Source organism: Odocoileus virginianus, chromosome 6, assembly GCF_023699985.2.
Source record: "Odocoileus virginianus isolate 20LAN1187 ecotype Illinois chromosome 6, Ovbor_1.2, whole genome shotgun sequence".
Classification (NCBI taxonomy): domain Eukaryota; kingdom Metazoa; phylum Chordata; class Mammalia; order Artiodactyla; family Cervidae; genus Odocoileus; species Odocoileus virginianus.
The window spans coordinates 87,806,795-87,824,984 of record NC_069679.1 but is presented as its reverse complement, the minus strand read 5'-3'; the positions used below and the strand labels follow the sequence as shown (position 1 = coordinate 87,824,984).

At 45.9% G+C, this 18,190-nt stretch overlaps 1 protein-coding gene across 5 annotated transcripts in view; it reads right to left on the bottom strand.

Annotated features, from left to right (window-relative positions):
• TDP1 (tyrosyl-DNA phosphodiesterase 1) overlaps nt 1-18,190 on the bottom strand; it is a 71,915-nt gene that overhangs the window by 50,691 nt on the left and 3,034 nt on the right. For all 5 annotated transcript variants that reach the window (XM_070469784.1, XM_070469783.1, XM_070469782.1 and 2 more), the window contains 5 exons: nt 17,551-18,125; nt 14,021-14,064; nt 12,784-12,839; nt 9,405-9,501; nt 5,104-5,138 (listed from right to left, as the gene is read on the bottom strand). In XM_070469784.1, the coding sequence (XP_070325885.1) occupies nt 5,104-5,138; nt 9,405-9,501; nt 12,784-12,839; nt 14,021-14,064; nt 17,551-18,125 (807 nt within the window). The remainder of the gene's footprint in view (nt 1-5,103; nt 5,139-9,404; nt 9,502-12,783; nt 12,840-14,020; nt 14,065-17,550; nt 18,126-18,190) is intronic.

Genomic DNA, 18,190 nt, shown 5'->3' with positions numbered 1-18,190 from the left:
CTGCTCTGCATCACCCGTTACTATGAGGGACAAGAGCAACCTGCTCGCTCAGTGTTTTCAGGGTCTGGTCACAACCCTGTGCTACACCGTGGCTACCTAGCGTTAAAACAAAACCACACAAAAGGCTGCAACAGAATAAATTAGAAACTCAAGAGTATATTGCATATAGGTAAGTGCAGGTTCATGAAACTGGTTTCAGCACTTATCAGTGTGGATGTGTGCAGTAGACTGAAGTGACAAATGCACTTCCTACTGTGGGATGCAGTTTAAGTTTGAAAGATGCTTCATTTTCAAGTGACTGATCTTTTTCCTTCAGGCAAGGCTTCACTGGGGCCGCTGCTACAGCAGAGGGGAGTCCGATCTTTCTTCACACTCCACAGACGCCAGCCTTGTCACGAGCCTGAACCTGGGCTGGAGGCGAGTCTTGCCTTTTCTTCTCCCTTGACTCAAATCAGCTCTTGAGATTCCTTTCTTTCAGATGGGGCTTCCCCAGTCATCAGACTATTTCTCTTAGTTGAATTCCAGGGAGGGGAGGGGGAACAGCACACAGATAAGAGGTTCCCATCTGAGGATGGAAGACCTAAGCACCTCTGTTTATCACTTGGAAACCATATGACGCCACAGAAGCACTGAACACCCCGGGTCGTTCTGTGTTGCTAAGCCTGAGTTTCTCACTTGTAACGTGAAGGACCAATCCTCTGCTCACCTCAAGGGCTGCTGTGATAATGACACGCGATGCGCATTTTGCTTAACTTATTAACTGTTCTATGTGTGCGTTCCCTCTATGCTTCAATGACCTGCTTTACTTTGTCATCTGCTACGAGATGATTCTTGGCCTCTTGATGGTTTTCTGATTATTTCAGGAACCTAAATTCTCTCCCACACACCCAGCTAGAGATTTATTCAAGGCAGTAACTCTGCTTTATTTCCACTGAGGCCAAAATGCTACTAATGTTTACTGATGGAAGTCAGTTTACACCTGGGGAAAAAAAATGAACCACTCGAAAAACAACAACCTGAATACTATTTAGATAGAATGGAGTTAGCATTAAAAAACATACAAAAGCATATAAAGACAGAGAATAAGATTTAGCTCTTGCCAAAAAAAAAAAATTTAAGCTGGCAAACAGTAAATTAATGCAAAGCTGGAGAAAGACAGCTGTTGAGCCAATCTTCTTCCCACTTATGAGATGTGCTTCCTGAAGCCTCTACATATTTACATACACAGTTGCCAAATTAGTAGCTAGTTGTAATTAACAATAAGCCAGTTATGAATTAATGATGTAAGTTTTACAAATATTTCCATTAGTCAAAGCATCACTTACAGGGAAAAATCACACACCAATGTCAGTGAATCCTATTAAACAGCACCAAGAACTGCTCTAAGGGGAGCCATGTTAATCTTTTCATAGACCAAGTGGCGTGTCCCAAGAAGGTCAGAGCTAAAAATGGATAAAAACACACAAAATGAGGTCTCCCTGGAGGAGTGCTGACCTGCATATTATCTAGTAAGTTGTGTAGGGAGCAAAAGCGACGTTTCTCATGTTTGAAGCTGTTCCCTCACAGGGTAAAGCAAGCTAATATCTGTGGAGCATTTATTAAAAAGACGCTTGCTCCTTGGAAGGAAAACTATGACAAACCCAGACAGCGTATTAAAAAGCAGAGACGTGACTTGCCAACAAGGGCTCATATAGTCAAAGCTATGGTTTTTCCAGTGGTCATGTATGGATGTGAGAGTTGGACCATGAGGAAAGCTGAGCGCCACAGAATTGATGCCTCTGAACGGTGGTGTTGGAGGAGACTCTTGAGAGTCGCTTGGACTGCAAGGAGATCCAACCAGTCCATCCTGAAGGAGATCAGCCCTGAATATTCATTGGAAGGACTGATGCTGAAGCCGAAGCTCCAATACTTTGGTCACCTGGTGTGAAGAACTGACTCACTGGAAAAGACCATGATGCTGGGAAAGACTGAAAGCGAGAGGAGAAAGGGATGACAGAGGATGAGAAGGTTGGATGGCGTCACCGACTCAACAAACATGAATCTGAGCAAATTCCAGGAGATAGTGGAGGACAGAGGAGCCTGGCATGCTGCAGTCCATGGGGTTACAGTCGGACACAACTTAGTGATTGAACAACAGCAATTTATGTGCCAGGCATCTAATGCTAGCATGCTAAACCCAACCTAATCCAGAGGAGGCACTATCATTCCCACTTTATAATGCAAGTGCAGACTCCGAGGCTGGGAGAGGTGATGAGCACCATCCAGGGTCCCATGTGAACCAGAAGCAGCGCTTACTAGGATCACGTCTTGCATGCAGCAATCCTTGGGCACAGCTTGCCCAGTGGGGGGTGGGCTGCAGCTACTTCATGTTTCTGGGGCAGGGGCAGGCGAGGCTAGGTCGGGGCAGCCCAGATGAGAGAGGGGACCGCATCCTGAGGGGAAGGAGGAAGGCTTCCTACAGCCCAGAGGGTAGCCTGGCACCCAGCTACCAGCTGTATCTGATGTTTCTCCCCTCTATGGATTCTCGGGGCCTGGGAGGGGCCTTTGCTCCCAGCTCTAGGGGCCAGCAGAAAGCCTTAGCATTCTAAAGCACCAGGAGATATGTCCCAGGACGGCAGGGCATCTGGGAAGCACGGATGGAACGTGTTCACTGTCGCCAAGAGGACCGTGAGCTCCCGGAGGACGTGGCTGTGTCTGGTTACTTCCAGATCCTCCAAGACACAGGTGCAGGTAAGACCGTGTGACCCCAGAGACCCCGGGAAGTCACCGTGGCAGCCCCACTCTGCTGGGGGCGGGGGGGGCCCACACCTTACCAGGAGCTGAGGCCTCCCTCCATTGGTAGTTCATGTTTGTCTGCCTCTCTCACCCAAAGACTGAAAGCTGCAAGGACAAAAGTCAGTCCGTCTCAAAGTGCTTTATATCCCCTCGAGCTGGGCTTCAAGGGCACAATAGATTTAATGAATAATTTTTAACACATTTTAAAATGAGCAACTGGAAGTAATTTCAAGACATGAGCTCAATCTCCTACAAGATACTGGCATTTTAACAAGATGTAAACTACTCACACTACGGGGTGAGGGATGGTTCTACCACCATTACTTCCCCAGGCACTTGCCACTCTGAATGAGAAACCCTCCTGGGTTTAACCTGCAAAATGCCTGTGTTGCAATGGACTTTCAAAGTGTGTGTTGCTGGGATGGGGGGGGGTGTGTGTGTGGGGGGGGTGTGCCTGGCGGGATGGAACTTGTGAAGTGTGTGTGAGTGTGTGGCCGGGGGGATGGGCCAAAGGAAACAGACTTAATTTTACCCGTGAGGAAGCAACGAAAGTAAGTTAAGGTAATTCCCTGGTGGTCCAGTGGTTAAGACTGCACTTCCACTACAGGGGACACATCCTATATGCCACATGGCCAAAAATAAAAAAAATTTAAAAACTAAAAAAAGATAAAATAAAAAACTTTAAAAAAACAAAGCAAAAGAACCTAAGCAAAAATAAACAGTTCTAGTCCTGCCTCCAACACTGACTGGAGGAGAACTGCCTATTGACTTGGGGGCTCTAATCTATAAAATGAAGACAAAGGACCAAGCAATGTTTTGGAAAAAAAAAGAAAAGGACAGCCCCACTGCCTCATGTGTTACTGTGGCAGACGCAGGCCAGCCCAGCACTCAGTCCCTCCGGGCCCCAGGCTCTCCCATGATTACTTGCCAACACAGTTAAGTGTGTAGCGTCAATGTGCCGGACAAAAGCTGACTGCCGGCTTGGAAGGTGCGTCCAGCACAGGAACCCAACACTGCAGGCCTAGCGAACCAGGATCCACAAGACTGACAGGGCCCTTTCCGGGCAGGATGTCGACCCAGAACAGTGACTGCTGCTGCCCACCAGCCTCTCCTGTGGAGAAGCTGCAGGAGCCCAAGATGCCTGTCCAGTCTATTCAGTGCTGTTTGTATCCTGGGCTGAAATTAGCCTCCTGTGAGCTCCACGCCGTGTAAAGAACAATTGATTGCCCAGCGACACAGGTGCTTGAGCTCACTCTCAACAATCCTCAACCCCTCCATTACACTAAAGCTACCACTTAGGCATGGTCAGTAAATGCGGCAACGTTTACATAAGAGCATCTAAAACCAGATGACGTGGGGTAGTTAGGCATCCTTTCACAAAGTGGCTCAAGGCTTTCTGCTCTGGTTCCTTTCTGAAAACAGGCTGGCAAAATATAGCTTTAAGCTTACAAAGCAAATAACGAACACATGCCCTCATTTTTGGCATAATATCAGGAAAACAGTGGTCAATGCAAGACTCGGGCCAAACACTTCCACCTACAAGCTTCCTTGTTGCCTTAGGAACAGGAGGAACAGGTGCCCAAAGGGACAAGCCTGAAGCAGCAGGCGACCTGTTTCCACTGCTAGTCCAGAAGCAAGATGAGGCTGTCACACTCAGAAGAGCGTGACATATTTCTAGATAAATTCGATTTACAAAAACAATGAAGTGAAGGCAACCATGTCTTATTCTTTTCTCAGCTAGAGAACCAATTATGTAAAAGAGCTCCATAAAAGTTTTAAGACGCAACTAAAACGGGAGTCAAGCTGGTATGTCATGTAGGAAGAGAAAAGTTTCTTCCGCCTATGGCTTGCAATGTCTCAGACACCACCCTAAGAGAATTTTCTGAGATGTCTTAAAGCAGGACAGGCACCAGTCTCTCAGGGTGACAACTTCTTGCAAAATAGTTTTTCTTTTATTCATAGCACAGAGCTGACCTAACAATAATCTATTTGCTGCAACTGAGAATCTTACAAAATTCATAGGGCTTTCTTTAAACCAGGGGAATCTTCAGGCATGTGACGGCCATGGTTCTACAGTCACTCGCGGCCACAGCCTATCCGCGCCTCCAACCCCCGGGGGCAGAGGGCGGAAACCACATCACAGACTCAGACTTCCTGTCCAGAGCCGCCCCCCTGGTATCGGGTCTCAAGATTGTCAGGAGAACTCCACTTCCTGACAGCTTTCCCCTCAACAAAGTCATCACATGTGCATCCCCTTTAAGAGTAATTTCTGAAGTAATTTTGATCTTTTAAACTCATATCCTCCCCCATTTCATAAAAATTGCTTACGTGTGGTGTGTTCCAAATGCAATATCCAACTTTGCCTAGGATAAAAAAGAGGTCAAGTCATTAAAAACAAACAAACAAAAAAATCTTAATACCCGTACCCATTGAAAATAAAATTAAAGATCCAGTTCAATTTTTTAAGTTTTTACTGCCCTCTAGTGGGCAAGCCTTTGATCATCAACATAGCCTTTACAACGACAGCATCCAGTGAGGTTTATTTAAAAACAAATTTTGTTCTTAAGTTACCCAGAATGATTCAATACATACTGCACTTTTAATTACAGTAATTAGAAGAAAGAAGCAAAGTCTCCTTAGCTGTCAGAAAACCAGTAACAGCAAGTGAGATTCTAGGCAAAGTTCTAAATGAGACATTTGGCTCATACAAGCACACCCAGTAAGTTTTCCAGGCATATTTTAAAGAAACATTGAAAGTGGTGGTGATATGGAGACATTATGATACTAAAACAAAAGTTTTCTTGTATTTTTAACATAGCAAGTGTTGACAGTAAAGATAATACATTATATCCATTTTCCTGTTACAAAATGATAATTTTACAAACTGGGCTAGTAGGTGACGGAGTAAAACATTTTATCTAACATCTGGTAGAGCAAGACCTTAATTAAGCAGAATATGCCTCAATATGAAAAAATTAAATAGAGATGTCAAAAATAGCTTAGTAGCTAGGAATTCAGTGTACAGACAGACCCCAGTCCTTTCTTCACAGCTTTGTATAACTTTGGAAAAATACTTGACTCTCTAAACCTTGTCTTTCTGCTCTTTGAAATGAGAGCATTGCTAAGAGATTTTGTGAGTTGTTTGGAATAAATTGGAAAAGTACACTTAAAGTGGTTAGGAAAAGGAGCTCTATGGAGTAAGCGCTCTACAAACGGAAGCAAGTGCTATTAAAGTCAGAGTGCGCCCCCGCCCACTCTCTCCAGACGGCCCTGGGGCAGCGACGGGCACCTGGAGCACGTGGGTGGGAAGGACGCAGCCCGTGCTGGCGATGCTCACGGACAGGTGGCTGCGTTCACCACCCTCACAGACTCAGGGCAAGAGTGGGCAGGAAGGTGAATTCATGTCTCTGTTGTTGTTAGTCGAAGAAGAGATGACTTACAGCCTTGTGTTAGTTTCGGGAGTACAGCAGAGTGATTCAGTTCTATCGCACACATACATGTGTGTGCACATGGCCCTTCGTGTATATACATGCGCACAGTATGTGTGTGTATAGATATATACTCCTTCTCAGATTTCTTTTCCCTCACAGGTTATTACTATAAAATACTGAGTATAGTTCCCTGTGCTATACAGTAGGTCCTTGTTGGTCATCTATTTTGTATACAGGAGTTCCAGTAGTCGTGTGGATGTGAGAGTTGGACCACAAAGAAGGCTGAATGCCAAAGAACTGATGCTTTTGAATTGTGGTGTTGGAGAAGGCTCTTGAGGGTCTCTTGGACAGCAAGGAGATCCAACCAGCCCATCCTAAAGGCAATCAAGCCTGAATATTCACTGGAAGGACTGATGTTGAAGCTCCAATACTTTGGCCACCTGATGTGAAGAACTGACTCACTGGAAAAGACCCTGGTGCTGGGAAAGACTGGAGGTGGGGGAAGAAGGGGATGACAGAGGATGGACGGCACCACCAACTCGATGGACACGAGTCTGAGTAAGCTCCAGGAGTTTGTGATGGACAGGGAAGCCTGGTGGGCAGCAGACCATGGGGTCGCAAGGAATCGAATAGGACTGAGCAACTGAACGGAACACAGGTCCGGAAGACAAGGCTCGTTGCGCCCTCTAGTGGCTTCCCTGAAGCACGCTACCACCTCTCCTAAACTTCAGTACATGTGAAAAACACTTTGTATTTCCATCGATTTTATTGATGGTAGTCAGGATTCCTGTGTCATTTATTTTCTGCCCATTTTAAGTGCTATCCTACTTCAGTTTAACCTCTGCTGTCTTTGGAAACAAATTCAAAACAGATTTTAGGCAACTGCTAATCAAAGGAGGATCTTGTGCAGAAGGCGAGCCTAAACAGTGATGGTTAAAGAGATAGAATGACTTAAAACTCCAAATACATAAAGTACAGTGAGTTAAATCACAGGAAAAATGTTGTGAGATGGGTTTAAAATTGATCAGATTGAGATTTCTCACTGTTTTTATCTTTAAAATAATACACATACACAGTTAATATTCTACAGCTGAAGAATGATAAAACAACTGGGAGCTGGAATTCTTTAATCTTGCATGAATGGAGGAAAAAGGACATTAGAAAGTAAATGGAAAATAAAAATAATCAGGTTCTATGTAATTTACCCTTGTCTCTGTACTCCAAGAGCCGAAGTCCTGAGTCAACTGCACTAAGCTATTGGCCAGGAGAGAAAAGGGCCGTGAAAGATTCATTCATCAAGCTGCTGAGGAATGGACTGACATACCTGCTCATACAGGAAAAGGCACACATTCACCAGCCACTTGAGAACCACCACAGGAAGGAAATCATCAACATTCCTTAATTCTTACAGGAAATGTCACACATAAAAAGACCCTTTCAGACATGGAGTCTAAAACAATGAGTCCAAAGGAAACTCCATGTACTGACTGGAAAGTATCAGGACAAAATTACAGGGATGTAGAAAGAAATGGAAAAATTGAGGTCAGGAGGAGAAGAGGGCGACAGAGGACGAGATGGTTGTGTGGCATCAGGTCTGAGCTAACTCTGGGAGATAGTGAAGGACAGGGAAGCCTGGCGTGCTGCAGTCCACGGGCTGGCAAAGAGCTGGACACGACTGAGTGACTGAATGACGACAGGAAAGAAGTTGGGCAGCAGCCTTCTCTTTGCCGCCTCTCTGCTTTGGTGCCAGCAAAACAAGCCTGTTATGAGACCAGTGACTGCCCCCCTCCTGGGACTTGAATCATATGTACTGTGCAAGTCGCGAGGCAGTTTTCTAACAGGCTGGGTTTCAGTCTGAGTCTCTCGAGTATCAGGTGATTCTTGTGAAAAGAACTAGGGACAGGACATCCCGGGTGGTCTAGTGCTTAGGACTTCGCCTTCCAGTACAGGGCGTGTGGGTTTGATTCCTGTTCGAAGAGCTAAGATCTCACAAGCTTTGCTGCCTAAAAAAAGCAGAACATAAACAACAGGAGTGATATTGTAACAAATTCAATGAAGACTTCAAAAATGGTCCACATTAAGAAAAAAGTCTTTAAAAAGGATCTAAGGGCTGTGGGTAAAATGTCAATGGCAGCTAATATAAGGTAGGTGGTCACAATAAAAACTACCAGTTTGAAGCTGCCCTCACAGAAACTGCCACTGAACTGACTCCAGAGAACCTGCTCCACGTTGAAACCTCCGTTTCCAGAGGGCCATGGACAAAAGAGATGCCAACCAGCAGACTGGCAGCTTGGGGAAAGATAGGGAACCCTTGACACACCAGGTACAGCTGAAGAAAGCAAATGCTGGAACCTGAATGAGAAAACTAGGAAGATGAAATAAATGACTTCAAATCTGAGAACCACTGACACCGGCAAGGAGGTTGTGTGACTCCGGAGGGGAAAGCGAGAACCAAGGCGGAAGGCGGGGAAAGAAGGCCGTGTCAGCGTGGCCAGGCCACAGTGCCCAGATATCTGGTGACATGTTGTGTGAAGGCTTTTTTTTTAAAAGATCAACATTTAAATCCATGAATTTGAGCAAATTCCAGGACACAGGGGAATACAGAGGAGGCTGGCATGCTACAGTCCATGGGTCACAAAAACTCAGACACAACTTAGTGACTGAACAACAACATTTAAATCAGTGGACCGTAAGGAAAGGAGATTACCCTCCAGAATGTTTGTGAGCCTTAATTAGTCAGTTGAAATTGTTAAGAGAAAAAAAAAATTAAAAGACAAGTTCCCGCAAGGAAGAGGGAATCAGTTTCCAGTCGGTCTTTGGACCCAAACTGTAACATCAATGCTTCTCAAGGTGTCCAGCCTACCCTGCCGATGTTGGACTTGCCAGCCCACACAATCATGTGAGCCAGCTCTTCTACAGTAAATGTCTCTACAAATTCAAACACAGGTACAACCTCACAGGTTCTGTTTCTCTGGAGACCCTGACTAATTACAGAGAAATTGGGTCAACATAGAGAAAAAGCTTTCAACCATGAGGGCTACGCACAAACAGGACAGGCGACCTCAGGAAGAATTTAAGCCAAGGCTGGACAGACGTCTGCTGGTGATGCTGCAGAGAGGATTCCTGCATCAGGAGGGTGGACAATTTCCTTCCAGCTCTCAGCCTAAGCGAGATCTCGAATGGCAATAAGCAGCTTACCTGGCAGAGGGTGACATTCCCGTAAGGCTTTGCCTCGGCAACGAGGTGAGCCTTTGCTTCCCGTTTGTCGCCATGCACAAGCAGGACTGGTTTCTTCCTGAAAGGAGATCACAAGTATTTGAAATCCCTCATTCATGAAGCTGGTCTGGTGCCCAGTGACGGAAGGCTGACCACCGACGTGTGTCTGGCCTGTGTGGCGACTGAGTGCAGGGCCAGCACAGGGCAAGTGATCACTTTGCTAAGTGGTTACCTTTATAAGGGGGCCCCGGGGCCTGATCCTGAATCTCTGCAGTGACCCAGAGGGGCTGGGACTATCCAAAGTCCTTGAGGAATTATCTTCTTTGGTCAAAAAGGACGCATCATCAGTTCTGTGTTATTAGATTAAGAGATACACACTTAGTGTTGTTGAGCGTGCTGCTCTTTTCTTTCCCTTGTTTTGGACCAAACAATAGGTCCCTTCCTCACTAGCCATCCTTTCATTAAACACCTGCTGTGAGCGAGGCCTGCACCACATCCCCAAGATACAAGAGTGAGAGGGCCCAGGTCCACGCATGCGGATTCACTAGGAGGTAGTTATATTTCAGTGAAACAGAGCCCAGTGTGCATTAAAAATGCCTTATTTTTCAATTCAAAAGGACAATATATTCTGCAGGAGCACTGTTTACAATAGCCGAGACATGGAAGCAACCTAAATATCCATCGATAGAGGAATGGATAAAGAAGATGTGGTACATATATACAGTGGAATATTACTCAGCCATAAAAAAGAAAGAAATAATGTCATTGGCAGCAACATGGATGGACCTAGAGAGATTCACTCTGAGTGAAGAAAGTCAGAGAAGGAGAAATACAGTATGACATCCCTTATATGTAGAATCTAAAAAGAAATGATACAAATGAACTTACAAAACTGAAAGAGACTTACAGACTTAGAAAAGGAACTTACCATGGCCGGAGGTGGGGAAGAGACAGTTAGGGAGTTTGGCAAGGTCATGTACACACTGCTATATTCAACATGGATAACAGGGGCCAACTGTATAGCACAAGGAGCTCTAGTCAATGTTACGTGTCAGCCTGGATGGGAGGCTGGTGTGGGGGAGAATGGATACATGTATATGTCTGGCTGAATCCCTTCACTGTTCAACCTGAAACTACCACGACATTATTAATTGGTTATACCCCAATACAAAATAAGAAGTTTAAAGTTTGAAAAAAAATATTCTGCAGTAATAGATTAAAAAGGCTTTTAAGAGAACCATGATCTGCTCTGGTTAACTCGAAGTGACATAATCCTTAGAAGTCAATATATTTTTACAAGCTCGCCCAACAAAACAAAAATTGGATTTTTCTCCAACAAGCAATCAAGTAAGATGAACAACTTCCACGGCCATCAGTCACATGCAGAATGATTCTCTGTCATACAGGAAGGGACAACGCTCAACTAAAAAGAAACATGACAGAAAACACTCGTCTGGGACTAATGCCTAACCCCTGACAGCTTTATGCTAATATGTTCAGGAAAAATAAAACAAAGAAACACATCTTCTCAGTTGCTTTCTACCTGGAACAAATTTTCTGTTTTGCAACCGGAAAAACAGTACAGAGAATAATGTAATAGATAACCATGACTCTACCGTCCAGAAACTGTTTGTGTTATCAGATCATGAGTTTTTTTTTTTTTTAAAGATTAAACATTACTGACAGAAGTAGTAGTCTTCATTAATTACTTCAAATTGGCATGTGTGTGCTCAGTTTGCGACTCCATGGACTGTAGCCTGCCAGGAACCTCTGTCCATGGGACTCTCCAGGCAAGAATACTGGAGTCGGTTGCCATTTCCTCCTCCAGGGGATCTTCCTGATCCAGGGATTAAACTGGCCTCCCCCGCACTGGCAGGCAGATTCTTTCACTGAACCACCAGGGAAGCCTCACTTCAAATTTATCAGTGTTCTAAAAACTATCACAAAAAGGCTGCAAGATGGTTAATTTTGTGTGGCAACTTCACAGGGCCAAGAGGGCCCAGATATAACATTATTTCTGGGTGTGTCTGCGAGGGCGTTTCTGGATACCATGCACATTTGAACTGGTGGCTCAGGAAAGCAGACCGCCCTCCCTAACGTGAACAGGCATCACCCAGTCCTTTGAACAGGCTGGAGAAATTCTCTCTCAGATTTGTGTGCATGTATGCTCAGTTGTGTCCAACTGTTTGCAACCCATGGACTACAGCCCGCCAGGCTCCTCTGGCCATGGAACTTTCCAGGCCAGAATAAAGGGGTAGGTATCTTCCTGACCAAGGACTGAACCCAAGTCTCCTGCACTGCAGGGGGATCCTTTCCCACTGAGCCGCCTGGGAAGCCCTGGTTTAAGTCGTCGTTATTTCCGTCTTTCTGTCACACGCAGCTGCGACTAGTCTCACATGCTATGGGTCTGAGTGTCGAAGCTGCTTGGGGAGTTCCAGCAGCGTTCTGTCTATAGGGCTTCCCTGGTGGCACAGATGGTAGAGTCTGTCTGCAATGCCGGAGACCAGGATTCAATCCCTGGGTCGGGATGCCCTGGAGAAGGCCATGATGACCACTCCACTGTTCTTGCCTGGAGAGTTCCATGGACAGAGGAGCCTGGTGGGCTACAGCCCATGGGGTCACACACAGTCAGACACGACTGAGTCGCACACACACACACACCTACACACAATTATTAATGAAAGTTCGCACAGTCTGATGTGCTCAATGCAACATGGACTTTGAGGATCCTGACAACCATTTTCCTGCATGTGTATCCCTCTACTTTACTTGCTGCTATGGATTCTGCCAAGTGGATGTACTGGAAATGAGACAGGTGGCATGTCACCATGCAATGGGATCTTTACTTGGTCTGCACTGCCTAACATCACCTCCATATCTGCATCATGGAAGGCCCCACGACTCCTGCATTAACTTCTGAGCTATAGGAAGAATCACCTGTGAAACGAGAGAGACTCAAACAAACAAAACAAAAAAACCATCCTGCATCAAAGTGCTAAGTGAAGTGCAGGCTTACTGGTCAAGAACGAAGGTGGCAATGACCTTTTCCTTCCTATGAGCACTGGACCTAAAATTCTTCTATTCAGGTTGAAATCTGTCCTACCCTACTTCTGGACAGAACAGAGGGACATGCTAAAATCTATATTAAGAAGGCTTAACAGTTTAGAATTGTAGTTTAGAATAGATTTTTTTTAAAAAGGCTGCTTTCCCATTATAATGTTATAAAGATTTCAATAGTTTCAAAAGAAATATTCAAAGAAATATTCAATATTCTCAGCAGGTGCCTGAGAAACACAGACCTTGTGTTTTCAAGCTCCATTAACTAGAATTTTGACATCATCCATCATTCTGCAGAACTCACCTGAACTCTGGTGGATACTGTTTTACAAGCCAGTCCACGTCAAAGCAGTAGTTAAACTAGACGGGAGGAAAGAAAAGATGTCACGGGCAATTCAGAAAAGCAGTTCATAAGGAGAACTGTCAACTTACTGAACTCAAAGAGAATCTAAACCAATCATGAACTACACACACTGTTATTTATAAACCTGGACCATTATGCTGCAATACTCACAAACCTAAAATACATGCTTAGGGGAATACATGGCTTAAAGGTTCTGAGTCAGTGGGGGAGTGCCTGAGAAAACAGAAAATTATTCCTGCACACTTCAGCAGCACTTGTATTTAGCTGGTGGAAAGGTCACTTTGGGTTTTCCATTCGTAATGAAGGGGCCTCCCCACTGGCTCAGATGGTAACGAATCCGCCTGCAGTGCCAGAGACCCTGGGCTGAGAAGATCCCCCGGAGAAGGCGGAATCTCTCAGTTGCAACGTGTGCAATCTATTGAGTTAGGTTTGTTAACAGGTGTCTGGAATTGGACATTCACTACAGGCTTATCAGACTACAAGTTCTGGACCAGGCTTACCTATGGGTGTCCTCCCCACGCCTGGGTAGTCCCTGGCCCCACTCCTGAACATAACGACTCATCCTAGCTGGAAGAACACACACAAATTCACCCCATGTTCCATCTGGAGACGAGGATTTCTGCCGCCAAGCAGAACGTGAAGCACACAGGAAGCTTTGCCTTCTTTAGGGACAAGACCTTGTTCTATCTGCTGGAAAGCCTGGCACCTTAAGGTGATTTATCAACACAAAGGGACCAGGCCTGTCAGGCAGGAGCAATCAAACATGCAGACACATCTACATCCGTAACTTTTCCTCGCTTCTCTTTGGAGGGTGTAGGAAATTTCTCATTTATTTCTCTAAATCAAATCAAACTTGATGTGGCCCTCACCTCTCTACCCACACCTCCCAAGGAGCTGCACCAGAGTCCCATGAGATTATCAGCGTGCCAGAGAGAAATCCCCTGGGGTGGAACTTCCAGGATGATTTCCTGGCCAGTCAGGAAACCGAGAGTCAGAAGCCCCGGTGAGTGTGCATCCATGTTCCAGGCTGGTAGATCCCACAACCGTGGTGCTGGCCTCCAGGTAGGTGCCACCTTGGGGACCCTGCATGGGACTGACCCAGCGGTCCTACTGCTCATTTTCCTACAGAGTGGTTTATGTGTCCCCCTCCCATCCAAAGACCAAACTGGAAACTCACCTGAGCTGAAGAAACAAGTGTCCCAAAGAGAGGAGATAAAATATCTGAAAAGACAAAACATCAAATTCGTATTTTTGATAAAAAATTACCTAATAATGATCACAACTGACTTATTAAACAGTCACTGACGAGCAGAATTTGGCTTAGAAAACAGTGCCCTGAAGAGTTACTATGAGGCTAGACTTTAATGTTCCAGAAAATTCAAGAGAAAATTTCCCTGGGCTGATAATATTTATCATGTATTACTATTATTTAAACAAACATAATGGGAAAAAAAATCAAGATCCACACCTTTAGAACTGGATGACTAGTCAATTTTAGAAACTGTCAATGAGAACGATAATGATACACATCCTTCCTTTTTCCAAATCTCTTATTAATTAAAAAAAAATTTTTCCTTCTTCTATTTTTGGGCCGCATGTGACTTGTGGAATCCTAGCTCCCTGGCCAGGCACTGAAGCCACGCCCCCTGCAGGGGAAGCAGAGTGTCTTAACCACTGGACCACCAAGGAAGGGAAGCTCTGGAAGCTCCAGAGTTGATCAATCAAAGAGAACTCAAGCTATGTTGTTTCCCCATGTCCTCCCATTGCAGCCCCTCTTTCTACCTTTCTGAATTATCTGAAGTTCCTCTTCCTCCACGAGATCTTCTAAATAACCTACAGTTATGGCATTTGCTGGTGTGGGATACCATAGGAGCATGCATTTCACGCCAGAATGAAACTGCAAGTCACTCAGTTGTGTCCGACTCTTTGCAACCCCATGGACCATACAGTCCACGGAATTCTCCAGGCCAGGATACTGGAGTGGGAAGCATTTCCTTTCTCCAGGGAATATTCTCAACCCAGGAATAGAACCCTGGTCTCCCACTTTGCAGGCGGATTCTTTACCAGCTGAGCCACAAGGGAAGCCATGATGCCAGAATGCCTGCATTCAAATCCCAGTTCAACTATATTCCTATGATCTTGGGCAGGTTTATTCAACTTCTCTGCAGATCGGTCACAGATTCAGGAGGACAACTGTTAGCATCTATTCACAAGGTCACTATGAGAATTAAAGGAGATCACCTATATAACCCACATAAAAGTTCCTATCATAGATGTTACCTCCCCTTCCTTCGTATCTTGGTGCTAACAGCTAGTGTTATCAGTTTATTATATATAGCAAAACCTTGCATAGCTCTCTATTTCCTGTTTTAATCTCTCTCAATATGACACTGAAATCTATCTTACATTTCCTCAGAGCAGGCAGACATTTGCAGAAAGGAAAAATGTTTAAACAACTTGTAGAATCAAAGTCTTTATAGCATGGAATTAAATACACTAACATTTATACATCACACACAAGATGTATTGGTTTGGCCAAAAAGTTTGCTCAGGGATTCCACAAGGTGTTACAGAAAACCCTGAAGAAAACTTTGGGTCAATTACACATTCGATGTGATTAAAATACTATTCACAGTGAACACAATCTGTTCTTGAATGTGGGCAAGAAAGGTACTGTGAAATAAGGGTGACAATGTTTATTTTGTATATGTGCTATGTGACTATGTGAATATGCTGTGCTGGGCACTTTATGTGTTTTCTCCCCCAGCCCCGTTTTCTTTTTTCTGAATCCTCAATTTAAGGGTGAGTAAACCAAAACTCTGAAGAATGTTTGGTCCTTTGTTTGCTGACGCTCCAATACTTCGGCCGTATGACTTGAAGAACTGACTCATTGGGAAAGACCCTGATGCTGGGAAAGACTGAAGGCAGGAGGAGAAGGGGACGAGATGACAGAGGATGAGATGGTTGGATGGCATCACTGACTCAATGGACATGAGTTTGAGTAACCTCTGGGAGTTGGTGATGGACAGGGAGGCCTGGCGTGCTGCGGTCCATGGGGTCGCAGGGAGTCAGAACAACAACAAAGGTCCTTTGTCAATTACCAACACAGCAGGCAAATGCTGAGGCCGGGATTCAAGTCTTGTGTCCAGGATTCTAGGGCTCCTGCCAGTCTCTCAAAGATAAGCCTTGCTTCCTCTCTGCACCCAATACTTGTGACCACAGGTGCAGCGGGGAGCGTGGGGTGTTCTCTCACAGACCCATCCTCCAGACACCAGCTGCCTGTCCCACAGGTGAACTAAATTCTGACACCACCCACCTGGCGTAGGTGAAGGGCTGCCCCCATCTCTGGCTCAGAGGCCAGTCAGGAGCCCAGACCCCTGTGCTTCTAAGCTACGCCCACCACCCCTCTTCTTGGGTTTGATAATCTGCGCAGCGCCTCACAGACTCGGGAAGGCCCTTTATTCCCCAGATCACCAGCTTTTTATAAAAGGATACAACTTGGGAACAGCCAGAGGAAGCGGTGCACCGGCCTGGGTATGGGGGAGGGGCTCGCCACACCCCTCCAGGTGCACCCAGGCCCAGCGCCTCCTGCATACACCAACCTGGAGGCTCTGCCAACCTCTAAAGGGAGGCTTCATTGCACAGGCAAGACTAATTAAATCATTGGCCACTAGTGATTGATTTGACCTCTCCCCAGAGGTGGGGGTTGGGGCTCAAAGTTCCAACTTTAACCCCAAGGTTGGTTCCCCAGGCAACCAGCCCCTTCCCCCCATTCCTAGAGGCATTCCAAAAGTCTCTGCATTAAAAAAAACAGGTGGGGTTGAAGGGCTCCTTAGGAATAACAAAATACACTCCTTTCACCTTTAATTACTTTGGAGCTATTTCAGGAACCTGGGACAAAGAAAAAAAAAAAACAACAAACAAACAAAAAACCCAACTATAAGGAGGGAAGACCAAATATCTATATATATCACAATATCACACAGATGTTCCCTGGAGATAGAAACCAAAGACCAGGGCACTCTTGTTTTCACCCAGAACCAAACCCAGGCTTTCACACAGTGGTCCTCAAACTCGCTCAGGCAGTAATTCCCAGAAAGGCTTCTGAAAACAGACTGCAGGGCTGGGCTCCCAGAGTCTGATGCAAGGAATCTGGAGTGGAGGCTGACAACTGGCACTTTTAATAAGCTCCACGCGATGCTGATGCTCTGGTCCAAGGGAATTACTGCTGATAATTACCGGCTACTTTCTTGATAAAGTGTTACCGGATCAAGTTTAACCTTTACAAGTGAAGCAACGCTAAGCACTGTCTGAAGGCTTCCACCAGGCTGGTGCACAGCCGTGGTCCCCAACCCTTTTGGCATCAGGGACTGATTTTGTGGGGAGTGTTTCCAGATGACTCAAGTGCATGACATTTACTGCGCACTTTATTTCTACTGTTATGACATCAGCTCCACCTCAAATCATCAGCCATTAGATCCTAGAGGTTGGGGACCCCTGATCTACTGGGCTGTGGAAAGCAGCCACTGGTTTCCTGACCTAAGTAAACAGTTTGCTGTCAAACAAATCCATCTGCCTGTGAAAATGGTTATTTCCCCTAAGAGTGGTTCAGAAGCGTTCCTGGAGGTCCTTCCTAGGCTGCCCTCCTGTCTACCGAGGGGGACCCCCTCAACGCAGTGAGGGCTCCCGTCCTCCAGCTTCACTCACCCTTGATGTGGAGGGCTGCTGTGTTATACTTGGGCTTAATCCCGGAGACTCTCGTGAGGTAGAACTGGAAGGGGTTCCCTTTATCCAGCAAGTCCCAGACATCCTGGCCTTCCCTCGACGTTTCCTGCTCATCTTCCTCCTCCGGGAGCCCATGGCTGGTCGGGGGGCTGTGAGGCCCAGCTCCCCGAGCTGCATGGTCCCTGGGAGAAGGGGGGCCTTTCTCCTCTTTGACCCTCGAGGCCTTCGACTGCTCCTGCTGCAGCTCTCGAGGCAGTTCATCCTCACTGCTGGACAGACACCAGCCGAGGTCCTCCTGGGAACCGCTCTTCTGTCTTTTGCAAGGTGAAGCTTCTGAAACTGAGTCTGTGGTGCTGAATTTCACGGGCTCCAGCTTCCTCCTGTGGGCGGCTTTCCGAGCCTCGGAGCAGGTGTACTGCGGCTGCCCAGTGGCCCCCTGCCTGGTGTGGGGGAGGAGAGAGGCAGATGGCTTGTCCAGCTGTGGCTTCTCCTCCTCACTTTCATCACTACTGGATATCGTCCACTTCCCATAATTGCCTTCCTGGGACGTCATGCTTCTGGAAAAGAAAGGCAAAAATCTTGTTATCTCCCATTCACCAGTTTCCAGGTGGCACTAATGGTA